Source organism: Petaurus breviceps, unplaced genomic scaffold (assembly GCF_028583685.1).
Source record: "Petaurus breviceps papuanus isolate PSGF00001 unplaced genomic scaffold, PetGlider_PUasm1.0 77, whole genome shotgun sequence".
Lineage (NCBI taxonomy): Eukaryota > Metazoa > Chordata > Mammalia > Diprotodontia > Petauridae > Petaurus > Petaurus breviceps.
Window position 1 is genome coordinate 12,859,129 of NW_027186492.1, and position 15,981 is coordinate 12,875,109.

The window sequence follows — 15,981 nt, forward strand, 5'->3', positions numbered from 1 at the left end:
TCAGAAGACTGGCTATTGGGTTAAAGTTGTAAGATTCAGTTTTGTTTTTCAGCCACAGCAATTCAGAAAGGCTAAAGCAGGGAGGGACTACAATCTGCCACTGCAAAGGGAATACTCGGAGTGATGAAATCAGATCCTTGAAGTAAACAGAAGGTCAAAGTAATTATCTATATTCTGATAAGTTTCTAACATAAGAAAAATTTTAAACTGAGGATATTTTCTGCAGAACTGGTTGCAAGATGTGTATTTAAATTGCATATCTCAACCTTTTTCTAACTAAGAAGTTAAAATGATTTTTAGCATTCCTCATAGAGGATAGATACAGTGTTTACTAATTTCAAGAAAGAGGGTGTGATTTATAGTTTTTCTTTCCAACTCCACACTCTTTACTGTGTGTTGAATCTCTTCTCTGTTTATTTATTTATGCAATGGGAATAATCAAGTTTCCAATTATAATTTCACAGACTCTTAGAACCCAGGCCAGGGGTGGGGAACCTGAGGCCTTGAGGCCACATGTGGCCTTCTAGGTTCTTGGGTATGGCTTTTTTGACTTTGGGTATGGTAATTTGACTGAGTACAAATTTTATAGAACAAATCCTTTTATTCAGGGGATTTGTTCTGTGAAGTTCAGATTCAGTCAAAGGGCCACATTTGAGGATCTAGAAGACCACATGTAGCCTCGAGGCCACAGTTTCCCCACCCCTGACCCAGGCTCTTAGATCTAGGAACTGTTTCTTATGTAGTTAAAGTAGTAATAAAATATCTATTAAATTCTATTCACAAGGCACTGTGCTGAACCCTATAGGGGAATACAATGATAAATAAAATAAAAAACAATAGTAAGATACAGAAATTACCCTCAATAAACTAATCATCAGAGAAAAACAACTAATGTTTATATAGTGCTTTATGGTTGAAAATTGATTTACATAAATTATTTCAATTGATCTTCTCTACAATCCTGAGGTAGATGCCTTATCTATTTTGCAAATGAGGAAAAGAAGAGACAAGAAAGATGAGTGACTTGCCTAGGGTCACAGAGACAGTTATCTTTGTCAGAGATGGGATTTAAACCCAGATGTTCCTGATTCCAAATCCAGCCCTTAATTCCATTGTACCACACCGACTCCCACAGAAAATCTTAAGTACATGCCAATAGCTGTATGATGAGAGCTGTAAGGAAGGTATTGAGCACAGTGCTGAAGGAACTCAGAGAAGGAAGAAATCAATTCTGGCTTGAGAATCAGGAAAAGCTTCACTGAGGAAGTAGAGTTGAAAGTAGTGTTGAAGAATGGGTAGGATTTTTGATGGAAAATAGTGCAAGGAGGTATTCCAGGTAGAGAAAAGAGAAGATAGATGAGGGAAGTGCAGGTAATACTTGGAAATAATAAATAATCTATATAATTTGGCTGCAGCAAAGTCTGCTTGTACAGAATAGTGACCAAAAAGGGTAGAAAAATAGCAAGATTCCCCAAAGGCTTTAAATCCAGGGCAAAGAGTTTGTTCTTCATTTGGTAAGCATAGAAGTTTTTGGTTTTGGGGTGTTGTTTGTTTTTTTTAACTGAGTAGTAACATTATGAAAGCGGTGCTTTGTGGGGGGGAAAAGGATCTGAGGGAAAAGAGCCCAGAAAGACCGGTTAAGTAGCTTTTTGCAATAGTTCAGGCAAAGTAATGGGGGCTGCCACAGAGCCTTGATAATTGCCCAAATGCTTCACTGGGGCTGTTTTTAAGGCTACAAAAGTGCTCTGTGAGCTCCTAAGGAAAGGGGTCTTAAACAAGAAAAAAAGAAATAGGCCAAGAAGAAAAAAAAAGGGAAGGAAATTAAAGTTTCCCAGGGTTTGGGGAACTTTAAACAGACTTTCAAGCTTCCATCTTATATCTTGTTTGAATTTGCTTGTTCCTAAATCATTGGCTTCTACTTTGTTAAAAATTAACGATTTTATCGAATTGTTTTTGTTGATGGATTTTATAATTAATTTTTTAAAAATAAGACCCTAGACAAATAATTGGTATGAATAACAGCAAAAATAAATAAATAAACGACTCCCCCACCCTCTCTTTTCAGGGCTTCTTATCTACCTTCAAGGAGTTTTCCTTCTATTGGGAAGACAACTGGTAGACAGAAAAGTAACATACAGGATGCATAAAAAGTAAAATATTTTACAAATTCATTAATTCAGAACAAATGTTCTTAACCTACAGTATTAATTTATCCATTTTTTTTTTTTAAATTCACGTCTGTGAATGGATTTTCAGGGGAACTTGAATGGGGAATAATTATCTCTTTATTTCAATATAATTGGTTTCCTTTGTATTTCCTCTGTATTTTATTTTATGCATTTAAAAATATTATTCTAAGAGGGGTCCACAGGCTTCACCAGATTGAGAAAGATGTCCGTGACATACAAAAAGATGAACTTCTGCTTTTAAGTACACAACGAGATCAGTAAGAGAAACTGAGAATTGACACCATCAGACCCTAAGACCCCAAGTTCAAGCCCCGCCATTAAACAGCTTGTGTAGTTTTTCCTCCTATCTAAAATTGTCTTCCTTCTCTGGCATCTCAGCAAACAGAATGAGTTGTATAAGTCAGAACGGTGGGTTCTTGCTTGAAAACCTCACTTCAGGGTGAACGGAAGGGAGAAGAGTCACGCCCCAGACCTCCACGCTCTCACAAACCACACCCAAATACAAAGCCTTTTTCCTCCCAGCTCCAGTATCTCCGCCTCCCGCGGGCTCCTCCCAAAGGGAAGAAGCGGAAGCAGAGCTGAGGCACGCAGGGGCGGCAAGATCTCTCGGGGCCGTGGCCAATCTTAAGGTGTGCTCTCCGTCATGGCCGAGGCCGGCCGGCCCCTGCAGGCCCGCGTGCTCCTGCAGCAGTGCCTTCATGCCAAGCTGCAAGTCCGTCCTGCCCAGGACGACGCTGAAGCGCAGTGGGTGGAGGTAAAATCGGCCCTGGACATACCCCGTGTTAGCTTTCGTGGTGCAATGATTCTCGGCCTTCGTGGTGCAGTGTTTCTTAGCCCTCTGCAGACCTTTCTTCCCGCCCCACTCAGCCCCCGTTTTAAGTCTCGTTTCTCCCTGCCCATTCCCACCCGCCTCTGGTGCAGCCCGGGACCTCGGAGAGATGCTCACAGCTCTAGCACCGGCCTTGGGGCGCGCGCTCTAACTAGGCTTACGGCTCCTTCCGTGCGTACCAGGGCTGGTGCGCGCCTGGCCGGTGCAGTCGGCCACTTTCCTTGTTCGTGGAGAAGCGAGCGCCCTCAGGTGTCCGTGGAAGAGTGAGTTCCGCATTTCCTGGACTGGTTCCTCTCCTTTCCCTAGAAGCTGATAGGATTGAGGCTGGCTTTGGAGTCTCCCACTTCCCGTCCAGCTCCGTAAGCCTGCTTGCCAAGAGTCAGGCTCTCCTTTTCTCAATCTCTTGGATCAGAGGTCTAGCCTTTGTTGCACCCTGAGCAGGCTGTAGGAGAGATACCTTGCAGATAGAAAATTGGAATTCAGACTTTTGTGTGTGTGAGGCAGAGAATTTTCAGTTCACCTTTTGAAGTAAAGTCCGTGCAGATTTTGACTTGAGCAAAGGCCTGGAAAAGTGAAGTTTCCCAGAAAGGCATTATTTCCTATAAAGTCTTTTCATTGCACTTCTTTCCAAAAGTAAATGAACCCTGATCTTTATTATGTTGTAATGTTGACTCTGTCGCCGTAGTGTTGTAGCTATATCTCTGATATCTTTCTTCTAGCATTCCGAAGTGTTTTATAAGAATGGTTTCATCCATTCTACAAAATACTAACCTTAAAAAAAAGCACCCAAACAATTAAAATCTCCTTTAACTAAAACACCTGGAAATGCAGGTAATACCCAGTATGATACTCTAAGCTTGACGTGATTTCATCATTGCACATTTCTATTTTTAAAATATCCGAATTACAGTTTTACTCCTAGTTCTCTTTCACTAATAGTCAGGTGACTCAGAATTTTCAGATTCTAGCCGTTTGGTCTCCCCGTCTTAAGTCTTCCCCTTCCAGTTCTTCCACACAGCTTCCAAGGTAATAGTAGGAAAGTTGATTAACAATCCAAAGTCTGACCATGTTTATTCCCAAACTCAGTAAATTCCACTGTTTTCCCTATTAACTGGGATCGCATACAAACTCCTTTATTTGTCATTTGAAGCTGACTCCAGCCTACCACCAGGTTCATCATGCATTACTCCCCTTCACATACTGTTTAGTTCAAATTGACTTCCTTGCTATTCTTCACTGGTAGTATAGCATCACTCACTAGTTTCTGTATTATACACTTCCTTTGTTTCTTGGAATCCTTAATTTGCTTACAAGCTCAATGCATATACCACCTCTTATGGTCTTCCTGTTCTTTTTTTTTTCTCCTTTTGGAGGGCGATTGGGGTTAAGTAACTTGCCCAAGGTTACAGGGCTAGTTGTGTGTGTGTGTGTGTGTGTGTGTGTGTGTGTGTGTGTGTTAAGTGTCTGAGGCTGGAACCGAACTCGGGTCCTCCTGACTCCCGGGCCGGTGCTTTACTCACTTTGCCACCTAGCCTCCCCATCTTTCTGTTCTTCATCCTCCCTTATTACCTTGAATTTAATTTGCACACACTTAATGTTTTAGAGATGGAAATGGCAAAAATAATCCATTATCTTTGCCAAGAAAATCCCAAATGGGGTCACAGAAAGAGTCTGACGCAGATGCAAGGACTGAACAATATGTTTACATGGTGTTTCCACTGCTGGGAATGTAAGCTTCTTGAGGACAGAATTGTCTTTTTTTTTGTTTGTTTTTAATATTTCCAGCTAGTAAGTGTTAAGTGTCTAAGGCTGGATTTGAACTCATATTCTCCTGACACCAGGGCCAGTGCTCTATTCACTTTTGCCACCTAGCCGCCCCAAATACCCTTCTTTCTGCACAATTATTTAAGAGTTCTTGTATAAAAGGACTTTGCTAGAGTCAAAAATTTTCAAGTAGCATTGTTTAGCTTTATTTTTTCAAGTGACAAACTCCATTGTCTTTCCCCTTAAAAAATCATAACTTTTAGTTAAGGAGAGAAGCTATTACTTGGAAGTAGAAATGACGGGGTCATGATCATATGTATTGATAGGACAAACTATAAGAGAAAGACTTTAATGAGTAGTAACTGTGGACAGATGGAAGGAATTGGTATCTATCTCAGGGAAGAAAAGGCCATTTAATTTTGGTGTTCTGTCACTGTTTCATATTGCTAGAGCAGTAATTGATTGGATTTGTGTTATAGTTAAGAAAGTCCATTGCCAAGGCTGCTAACTCCTGGCAGTAGGACCCACTCTTACACCAGGCCAGGGCATAGCGTTAAAGAAATAGGTATGGGGGGGAGGGGGCGGGTGAGACGCTAGGTAGTGCAATGAATAGAGCACTGGCCCTGGAGTCAGAAGGACCTGAGTTCAAATTTGGCCTCAGACACTTAACACATACCAGCCATGTGACTTTGGGCAACGCACTTAATCCCAACTGCCCTGCCCTCCCCCCTCCAAGACAAAACAAAACAAAACAGAAATAGGTATAGGCATCCTCCTTTACATTTTTGCTTTTGGTTACTAGAATACTCTGGTAAGGGTAGAGTTAGATGACCTCAGAGGAACCTTACTCAGGAATTCTGTCAAAGAATTTTAATAGTCCTAATTAACATTTAAATAGCACTTTAAGATTTAAAAAGTTCTTTAACATCCCTGTGAGGTAGTTTGTGTAAATATTTACCTCGGATTCAGAAACTGAGTCTCTGAGAGTTTAAATACCTTGCTCAGGTTCACTTAGCAGGTAGGTATCTGAGGCCAGATTTAAATCATACTATTTTTTAAAGCACTATAATGCAAATTTTAGTATAATTTAAAGAAAAATATTTCTAAGCTCTAACAGTAGACATTTCAAATTTCAAGAACAACAGAGGAAGAATTTGAAGTTCATTGATGGCATTATATCTCTATAGTATGTGATTATTCTTGAGTAAGTGAATTTAGTTGCAGAGAAGTTTGATATTTAAAAAAAAAAAACCTTGGTAACAATTTGATCCAAAAATTAAATGAATTGCAAAGCTATAAGGTAGAGGTTAAATGGTTCCTGGTGCTGAGAGGTCTTCAAACAAAGACTGGATGGCTATTTGTTGGCTATGATATGAGGGATTCCTGCTTAAGTACTGATGATCTCACATGCTCCTTCCAACCTTAAGATTCTGTGATTCCAGACTAGAAATAGTGAGTTAACCAAAATGCCAAATATATTAATCAATTTAATCCCTAAATTTTAATTTATCAGCTATGCCAAGGTTTCTTTTTTTTGTTTGTTTGGTGATTGTTGGGTTTTTTTGGGAGAGGGAAAGGCAATGCAGTTGGGGTTGAGTGACTTGCCCAAGGTCACACAGCTAATAAGTGTGTCAAGTGTCTGAGGCCGGATTTGAACTTAGGTCCTCTTGACTCCAGGGTCCATGCTCTATTCACTGCACCACCCATCTTCCCCAGTGCCAAGCTTTCTTTTATGTCTTGACAGTAAATAATAATGAATAAAAGTGTAGTGATGAATGGCATTTGTCTTTAATAAGTTTGCCCATCTCATTCAGGGGGCAAGAGAACAGTTGATATTGTCCTGACATCTCTGATTATCAATAAATATGCCTTTTGAAATGTATCACATAAAGATGTTGTGTGCATTTTTCAAGGGATAATTTGCTTCCTTTACTTCTGCTAGTTATTTTTCAGCTTAAATAATTTTTGAAGGAAATTTTTCCCTAAGTGCTTGATAACTGGATACAATTTCATCTTCCAGACTCAGAATTAAGTAATCAAATGTATTTAGAAAATAGCCCTTTGCCTTCCTTTGCTTTTGACCTCTGTGCTGATAATGTATGTATGGATTTTTCCACTACTATCAGTGTAGGTATCTCACTGTAGGTTATATTGTTTTGTTTTCCTTTTATGGGCGTTTTTTGGTGTTTTTCTTATATTGTTTTAAGCCTTGTAGATGAGTTAATTTCTAATAAAAAAAAAACTTTGCCGATTTCTTACAGGTTCCAAGAGCACTGGTGATCTATGTTTGCTTCTTCAAAGGTGCTGAAGAAGACCTTCTACCTAAAATGGGTATGTTTGTGATTTTAGTCATTATATTTTCCTTCTTAACATACATACTGAGTAGAAACTAATGAAGTGAAAGTAAGACCGTGAAGGAGCACAATAAGCCTTAGGATCCTCCGCCTTTGAAAATTTGTGCTGGTGGGGGTAGTCAAGAGAATGCTATAAACAACTTAATTCTGGGTCATCTGGCGCAGAGGATTGGGATCATCTAGTCTAGTGGTGTCAGATTCAAATAGAAATGGACCACAGACTGCATAGAAATGGAGCAATATTGACTTAGAAAACCACAAATTAACATTATCTATGTTGTATTGCATTTTTTATTCTTTTTAAATATTTTGTGGGGCATCTAGGTGGGGCAGTGAATAAAGCACAGGTCCTGGAATTAGGAGGACCTGACTTAATACTTATTAGTTGTGTGACCTTGGACAAGTCACTTAACCACAATTCCCTGCCTTCCCCCCTCCAAAAAGACAAAAAAAAATTCCCCATTGCATTAGTTCTAGAGGTACTTGGAAGTATATTTGAGCCCTCTGATCTAGGCCAGCCCTCTTCATTTTACAGGAGAGGAAACCAATACCCAGAGAAGATATGTTACTTCCCCAAGGCTAGAGGTAGAGTTTGAACCACATCCTCCTGACTCCCAAGTCCCAGATTCTATCCTAGGCCAGGTTACCTCTCAGCTTCTTTTCCATTTTGGAATTGTTACTCGTTGTCCATTGTCTTAAAGATAACGCTGTATAGTGGATATGGAGTGCTGGTCTTGGAGTTAGGAAAACCTAAGTTCCAATCCCACCTCTGACATTTACTAGGGAAAAGGGAAAGGGAATAAGCATTTAATAAGTATGTGCCAGGCTATGTACTAAACATTTTACAAATATCTCATTTCCTCTCATTTGATTTACTAGCTTATGTGACCCTGTTTCACATAATCTCTGTGTCACAGGCAACACCCCACAATTGAATCTTTAGGTTTCCATCTGCATTGATGGAAAGAATTCCCTGAACTGACAGATGCATAGATCTGTCGAATATGTGTGTCCTTCCTCTAGCCTGTACCAATTCCTCTATTCTAGGGCATGAGGTGTGCAAGCAGAGGGTGTCCCAAAAGTCTTAGTGTAGTTATAAAGCCACACTAAGACTAAGACTTTTGGGACTATCTATACAGTAAAAGCTTTTTGGAATACACTTTATTATATCATTGATTTGGATATGTCCTTTCTTCCCTAAAATGTAACAGCTTGTTATGTCAGCAAAATCCTGCTATAAAAGGACTGATCGTTAAGTCAGATATTGGTCGTTAATGTCATCCTCATGGATGAGGGGCAGCAGCTACATGTGCTTATAAATAGAAAAGATATTCAGAAATACAAGTAACAGAAATGGGTACATTTGGGATAGGATGATTCAGAAGGGTTGTTTTTAAATCAGGAGAAGCTCTTTAAAAGTGGTGAAAACTTCATGCAAGCTGAAAACATGGGAAAATAACATGTTATATATATGTATATATGTGTGTATATATATATACACACAAGATTGTAGTGAAGAAAAACAATTCAAGTAAGTGCCTCAGCTGCTTAGTTCAGATTCAAAGCTTTGTAGGCAGCATGATACAATAGAAGAAATGCTAAATTTGGGGACAGAACTAACTGAAGGTCATATCCTGCATTTGTCACTAACCAAATATGTAACTTTGGCAGGTCACTTAACCTTTCTGGGCCACAGTTTCTCTGTCTGTAAAATATAAGACTAGATGTCCTCTAAAGCCCCTTAAATCAATGATCTACATATCATGTTACCCAATAACAAAATTAAATTATATGCTGATAAACGTAGAGTTTCTTTATCCATTCATCTTCAACATAATTGAATATCCAATTCTTTATTTCAAATTAAAAACAATCAGGCATTGTTGATTACTTGGTATTCTTTTTGAGAATTTGGGAGATCTTATGCTCTCTCAAATTCGATGTACATTTATTAAGTGCCTCCTTTGTGTAAAGTCTCCATAAAAGTCCTATTTTAATGCCTCATAATACCACAGAGGGGACCCTGAATTCTCAAAGGCTATGCCAGGGATTGGGCAGCTAGGTATTACAGTGAATAGAGTGCTGGGCCTGGAATCATGAGAGCCCAAGTTCAATTCCAGCCTCAAACACTAGCTCTGGGACCTTGGGCAAGTCACTTAACCCTGTTTGCCTCAGGTTCCTCATCTAGCAAAATTAGCTAGAGAAGGAAATGGCAAACTACTCCAATATCTTGGGCAGGAAAACCCCAAATGGGATCATGAAGAGTCGGACCCAACTGAAATACCTGAAAACCAAGCTGCCCGGGGACTAAAGCTCTAGCAAGCTCTACTATCCTGGCCAGGATTTTAAGTAGAGGCCACTAAAAGACTTCAGTGGAGGACTAGAAGCTTATCTTCAGAAGCTTTTTTTTGTTAAATGCCTAGTTTTTTTGTATGTTTTTAGCCACAGCAACCCACAAAGGCACGGTGGGATTATCTCTTATTAGAGGGAATACTACACTAATGAAATCATGGATCCTGAAATTTTTTTTAGTATATAATAAATTTTACACACTACTTTCAAAGCTGCCCTGCTTGTTTCTACTTCCTTCTGAACTTCCATCTGTTGTTCCAATAGGCCTTCTTTTTGAGGAGTGTCATTATTGCTAAACCTCCCCTTCCCAATTAAAACCCAAGAGAAAGGAAGAGAGGGGGAAAAAAATCCCTTGTGATAAATAACCTGAGTCAAGCAAAACAGATCCACACAGTGGCTGTGTCCAAAAAAGTATATGTCTCTTCAGCCTTGTGTCTGCCCATTCTGCTAGGAGTTGATTAACATGCTTCATTTTAGGTCCTCTTGAGATATTACATTGATCAAAGTTTTTAAGTCTTCCAGAGTTGTTTTTCTTTCTATTGTTATTGCTGCCTCTGGTTCTCTTAGCTCTACTCACTTCATTCTGTGTCAATTCATACTACCCAGGATTCTCTGAAATAGCCTCTTTTGTTATTTATAACAGTATAATAATGTTCCTTTACATTCACATACCACAGTTTGTAGTATGTGAATGTCAAAGTCAGTGCATCATCCTATAATTTCCTTGAGGGCAGACACTTTTACTTTGTCTTTATATTCCCCAGCACCTAGCATAGTTCCTTGCACAGAGTAGGCTCCTAATAAATGTTTGTTGATTGACTGATAGGTACCAAGACTGTTAAATAAATGAGACATGATTTCAGCCCTCCCATAGTTAACAATCTAGTAGACAGGGAGAGGTACACACAAAAATAACTACAATATAAAGTAGAATATAAATATATGAGAAGTACAAATCAAATGATAAGGCTTTCTAATCCACCATCTCCTTTTTGTTTGCTCTAAGCAGTCCCTAGCCTTTGTGTGTTGAGTTTACATAAATCCCTTATGAATAAATGGCCACTAGTTAGGTTTTGGAAGGGGCCCAGGTGGAATTAGGAAGTGTCCACAGTGCCTTACATCGACCCCCACAACTCCTTGTTTTGAATCCCTCTATTCCTGACCATTCTTCTCGGCCCCTACTTAAGTCAACATCCTGTCCTTACTACCAAGCCCCAATCTGTTCATCCCACTCTCCCTGAAGACCCCATTTCCAATGTAGGAAATTCATAGGATGTGGTCCTGACACTTCAAGTTAAAATTCTGAATGCATTTACCCAGAAAAATATTACACTTAGTGGTTAAGTTCTATTGTACTTTCTGTATAAGGGAATACTTCAGGACCAGAAATTAAAGTCCTTTGTGGGCTGGCCTGACAACTACTATGTATAACAGTATTTCTCTGGAAAAATGAATTCTGAACAAGCTCCTTAACATACAGTGATCTTTTGAATCTTAAGTTGGTAAGTCAATCAGTAAGCATTTATCAATTACCTGCTATGTGCCATGCACTCTGTTGTTGGGAGATAGCATCCTGCAGTACTGGATTTTGGAGTCAGGAGACCTGAGTTCAAATTTTTGTTCTGCTTTCTGATCTGTGTGAGCCAAAGTAAATCACGAACTCTTTGAACCTCTTTCCTCAGGGGAAGGAACAAGGCTTGCACCCTTCCTTCTTAGAATCTATGACCAAGTCTTAGTTTTTGTATTTTTCTGTAAGGAATCTACTAACAGCATTAGTCAAGTTCTCTGGTATAACCAGCAGAGGGAGGTATGTGGTAGCTCTATGCATACTTCTGTCCTGACTACACTATTACTCTTTGGTCTTTCACTAATCAGGAGCCTAGGTGGTGAATTAACCATAAAATCACCCGAATACCTTGGAGAGTTACACTTCCCCTGAGAAGCCAGCTGTTCAATGAGCAGGCAGTATGGAAAAATCCAAACATAGAAAACAAAGTAGGTATTAGTTAATGATGAGTAACTCTTAGATGTCTTGCCTCCCAAGGACTTTTAGTCAGATAAAATCTTTGATTTGGGGAGTGGGAGAAAAATCTACTGGGATTCCCCCTGTTTTCCCAGAGTATCCATTTAATATTCCTTTAATTCTAATTACGGATTAGCCTCTATTTCTAAAAGACAAATTGTTGCCATCTCCCATCTGTAGTCATGTTTTCGCTACACTGATTTTCTGTAGGAATTAATTTCACATAGTTTCTCTCCATCTCTAGTGGTCACTTTTGATTTTGTAAACAGAAGTCATTCAGGATTCAGAAAAGTATTTCTAATTCAAAATCTATTTTTGAGCATTTTTAATGGTAGATATTTGTGGGTGTTGTGTACTTTTTGTGTAAATTACTTGGGAGTAGATATTGTTTCTTTTTTTTTACATATATTGGTATCCCTAATACCCAACATTGGGATGACTGACCCATACTAGACAATAAATAAATACTTGGGTATTATTTTGTTGTTTTTGGATAAAGGCAGCATAGCTAGAGTGCTGGCCTTAGGAGTCAAGAATACCTAGATTCACATCCCACCTCTTATTAATTGTGTGACAATTCACCTGACGTTTATGTGCTTCAAGCAACTCCTAGAACTCTGCTATCAATTCACAGACTGTTTTCAGTCTGCTCCCATGGAGGGAGTTCCTCTCATTGATAAAATCACAAATCCTCAAATTTCCCTCCTGTCATTCTAAGTTTCAGTCACAAAAGCAGGTTCTATTTAAGAATCCCAGGTGAATTGTTTTTATGCATGTGTAAATCTCTAAAACCATAAATCTGCATAATGGCATATAATTCTATAATCATAGCATTGTTATTATATTATAGTAATGCAGAATTGTTAGATAAAGATAATAATGCTTATCCAACATTTGCTTTCTTGGAGTTGTTCTTCTAATAGAAATGATGCATTTCTGATGATTCTTTTGCTCAAACCACTGATATTTGTGAGATGACTATTTTATACAAGTCTATTATGATTTTTTAGGTTTTTTTAATATGTGCTAAATTCATCAATCCTTTCATTTTCTGTGACGTTGATATCAATCTACTGTAATGAAATAGAGCAAAAGCTAACCAGAATATATGGTTCTTGAATTCATAAACCTTAGCCTCATTAGGAAAGTGTTCTAAATACCTAAACTGAAAACACCTCATGAACTAGAACCTTCATCTAATTCAGTTTACTGTGTAGAGCAGAATTAACAGTAGCTTCATCTTGGACTCTTGTTCAATAGGATTCCATTACTGAAGCATACAAAGTCCTATAAGTTCCTTCACATGTGCCCCCAGGACAGCATTATCTCAAAATCCCTGCATATGGTTATGTTTCAATTTTTTTAAAAAGCTACCTAGGGATTTAATATTGGGGTCACATTAACTACTAATTCAGTTTTGAGACATCATACTGTTTTCTGCATAATACTGCTATTTTTATTTAGGATTTTTTGGGGTTTGTTTTTTTTTAGCTTAACAAAGAACTTTTAAACATCTAAATAAGGATTTGGGTCAAAATATACGAGCTGAGGGGTGGCCAGGTGGCGCAGTGAGCAAGAGTGCTGGCCCCAGTGTCAGGAGACCCAGGATCGGTTCTGGCTTCAGATACTTGGCACCCACACAAAAAATAATTGGCCATGTAACCTTGAGCAAGTTACTTAACCCCAATTGCTAAAAAAAAAAAGGATATATGAGCTGACAAACCAGTCTTTTAAACATGATTATAGGATTCACAGAGGGTTGGTGGTTTCGGGGGGGGGGGGGGGGGGGGGGGGGGGAGGGACAGGGGAGGGTTGTTAGTTTGATTTTTCATTTTAGAATGTTTTTCCTCCCAGTTAACACACTGTTGAATGTTAAATTAAGTGAAACCGAAAATGGCAAGCATGTCTCTATATTGGATCTACCTGGGAACATCCTCATCATCCCTCAAGCCACCCTTGGCGGAAAAATGAAAGGAAGAAGCATGCAGTACCATACCAACTCTGGAAAAGAAGAAGGATTAGTACTTTATTCTCAGTTTGTGGCTCTGTGTGAAAAAGAACTTGCTGCTAATAGTAAATGTGCAGAAGCTGGTATGGTGGTGAGACATGGAACATACGGGAACAGACAGGTATTAAAACTTGATACAAATGGACCCTACACACACCTGATTGAATTTTGAAAAGGCCACTTCAGTTTGTATAGCAGTATTCTAGGGTGAAATGGTCAGGACTGGAATTACTAGAGGGTTTTTGTTTTTTTAAGATCTGTCATTACAAGGTTTGCCACATCTTGCCATTTAGAAAGGCTGGTGTCTCCATTGAATAGAATAGGTTAAAGTTTCAAGTCTCCTGCTAGCTTGGACAATGTCATCTTTAATTCATTCTACCATCCTTTTAAAAGTATTTTGAAGATAACCTTTGCAAGAATATTTTCCATCCAAATAAAAAAAGAATTATTTTAAAATTTATATTATTGAATGAAGAATTTTTTCCGGCTAAAGTAAATATATTGCTTTAACTATCAAAAAAAAGTCTCACTCCCCAAACAGATCCTATATATTTTGTGATATAAGGTAATTTATTTAATAATTCCATGGAGCCATTATGTCATTGGTATAGATCATCTAGGGGTAGGTAGGTGGTACAGTGACTAGAGTGCTGGGCCTGGAGTCAAGAAGTCCTGAATTCAAATCTAGTCTTAGACATTAGCTGTATGACCCTGGGAAAATCACTTAACCCTGTCTGCCTCATTTTCCTCATCTGTAAAATGAGCTGGTGAAGGATGTAGCAAACCACTCCAGTATTTTTGACAAGAAAACCCCAAATGGGGTCACCAAGAGTCAGACATGACTAAAGTGACTGAACAACAACTAATAGTTCATCTCCTCACCAGTACAAATCATAACTTCTTCTGTTCCCATGTAATTCTTGTCCATGTGGCTCCATAAATCTCTGTCTTAGGTCATCCACCAGATACACAGCAGACTTTTATCTGCTATTTTTTTTTTATTAACATTTTGTAGATACCCTATAATCCTCAGATTATCCTGTTTCCTCCACTCTTGCTATGTAACAGGTACGCCTGCTTTAACAATCCAGATGTATTCTTATATGTGGGAAGTATCATAGTGCAGTGGAAAGAATAATAAATTTGTAGTCTCAAGACATGAGTTCTAAACCCAACCCTACTGCTTATTACATACTGTGTGATCTTGGGAAAATCACCTACCATCTCTGGGCATAGATTTTCTCATCTGTAAAATGAAAACGTAGACTAGAAGCTATCTGAAGTCTCTTCTAGCTTTAGATCTGTGGTCCTATAATATTTCTTACATATTCAGTTCATTGTTAGCAATCTACTTGACATACAAATATCCTGAGAGACATATGAATTACTGGTTTGCAGGCTAGAACTGGAGTTAGAAAGACCTAAGTGTGAATCTTGTACCTGATACTAGCTCTGTGACCTTGGACAAGACCTTTAACCTTTCTTAGCCCCAGTTTCCTCATCTGTAAAATGTGGATAATAATAGCAACTACCTCACACAATTGTTCTTTAAAGATAATGTGTGCAAGTTTCATATATAAAGATGAGCTAAAAATGAGTAAGAAACAGAAAAGAGCCCTGACTACAGAAAGCTCCTATGGAGAGAGGGAAGATCCAAACAAACTCAGAAAAGGACAACATTGTCATAATACCTACATGTAAAGCCTCACAGGGGAATAGGAATTGGTCTCGAGCACAAAAAGTCCTCTTGGAAGAGCTCAAAAAGGATTTTTAAAATCAAGTAAAGGAGGTAGAAGAAAAATTAGGAAAATAAATGAGAGTTATGCAGGAGAATTATGAAAAAGAGTCAACAGCTTGGATGAGGAAGCACAAAAATTGAAGAAAACAACTACTTAAAAAACAGAATTGGCCAAATTGGGGGAAGAAATCCACTGAAGAAAACAACTCTTGGTCAAATGGAAAAGGGGGTATAAAAGCTAACAGAAAAAAAAATGATTTCTTAAAAATTAGAATTGGGGGGAAGCTAGGTGGTACAATGAATAGAGCACCGGCCCTGGAGTCAGAGGACCCGAGTTCAAATCTGGCCTCAGACACAACACTAGCCATGTGACCTTGGGCAAGTCACTTAACCGCAATTGCCCTGCCTTCCCCCTCCAAAAAAAAAAAAAACCCAAGGAGAAAATACTATAAGGAGGCAGAAAGAAACAATTCACATATCAAGGAACCACAGTCAGGACTACATAGGATTTAGCAAGCCTCTACATGAAAGGGTTGGAGGGCTTGGAACATGATATTCTGGAAGGCTAAGGAGCTTAGATTAAAACCAAGAATCAGCTAGCCAGCAGAATTGGTCATAATTTTCCAAGGTAGAAGATAGATATTCACTGAAATAGAGGACATTCAAACTTTCCTGATAAAAAGACCAGAGCTGAACAGAAAATTCAGTCTTCAGACACAGGACT

The 15,981-nt window shown here is 38.7% G+C and overlaps 1 protein-coding gene across 1 annotated transcript; it reads left to right on the forward strand.

The window, feature by feature from the left end:
- The first annotated feature begins 2,711 nt into the window (after positions 1 to 2,711).
- On the forward strand, positions 2,712 to 13,979 carry DTD2 (D-aminoacyl-tRNA deacylase 2). The gene is made up of 3 exons (XM_069105986.1): positions 2,712 to 2,943; positions 7,044 to 7,113; positions 13,366 to 13,979. Exons 1-3 carry the CDS (start codon positions 2,833 to 2,835, stop codon positions 13,689 to 13,691), a joined length of 507 nt encoding a protein of 168 aa, XP_068962087.1. The 5' UTR covers positions 2,712 to 2,832; the 3' UTR covers positions 13,692 to 13,979.
- The last annotated feature ends 2,002 nt before the right edge of the window (positions 13,980 to 15,981 follow it).

Coding starts and splice junctions, on each gene's coding strand:
- DTD2 (XM_069105986.1), top strand. CDS start 2,833: ATGGCCGAGGCCGGCCGGCCCCTGCAGGCCCGCGTGCTCCTGCAGCAG. Junction 2,944..7,043: donor CTGAAGCGCAGTGGGTGGAG/GTAAAATCGGCC, acceptor GATTTCTTACAG/GTTCCAAGAGCACTGGTGAT. Junction 7,114..13,365: donor AGACCTTCTACCTAAAATGG/GTATGTTTGTGA, acceptor TTTTCCTCCCAG/TTAACACACTGTTGAATGTT.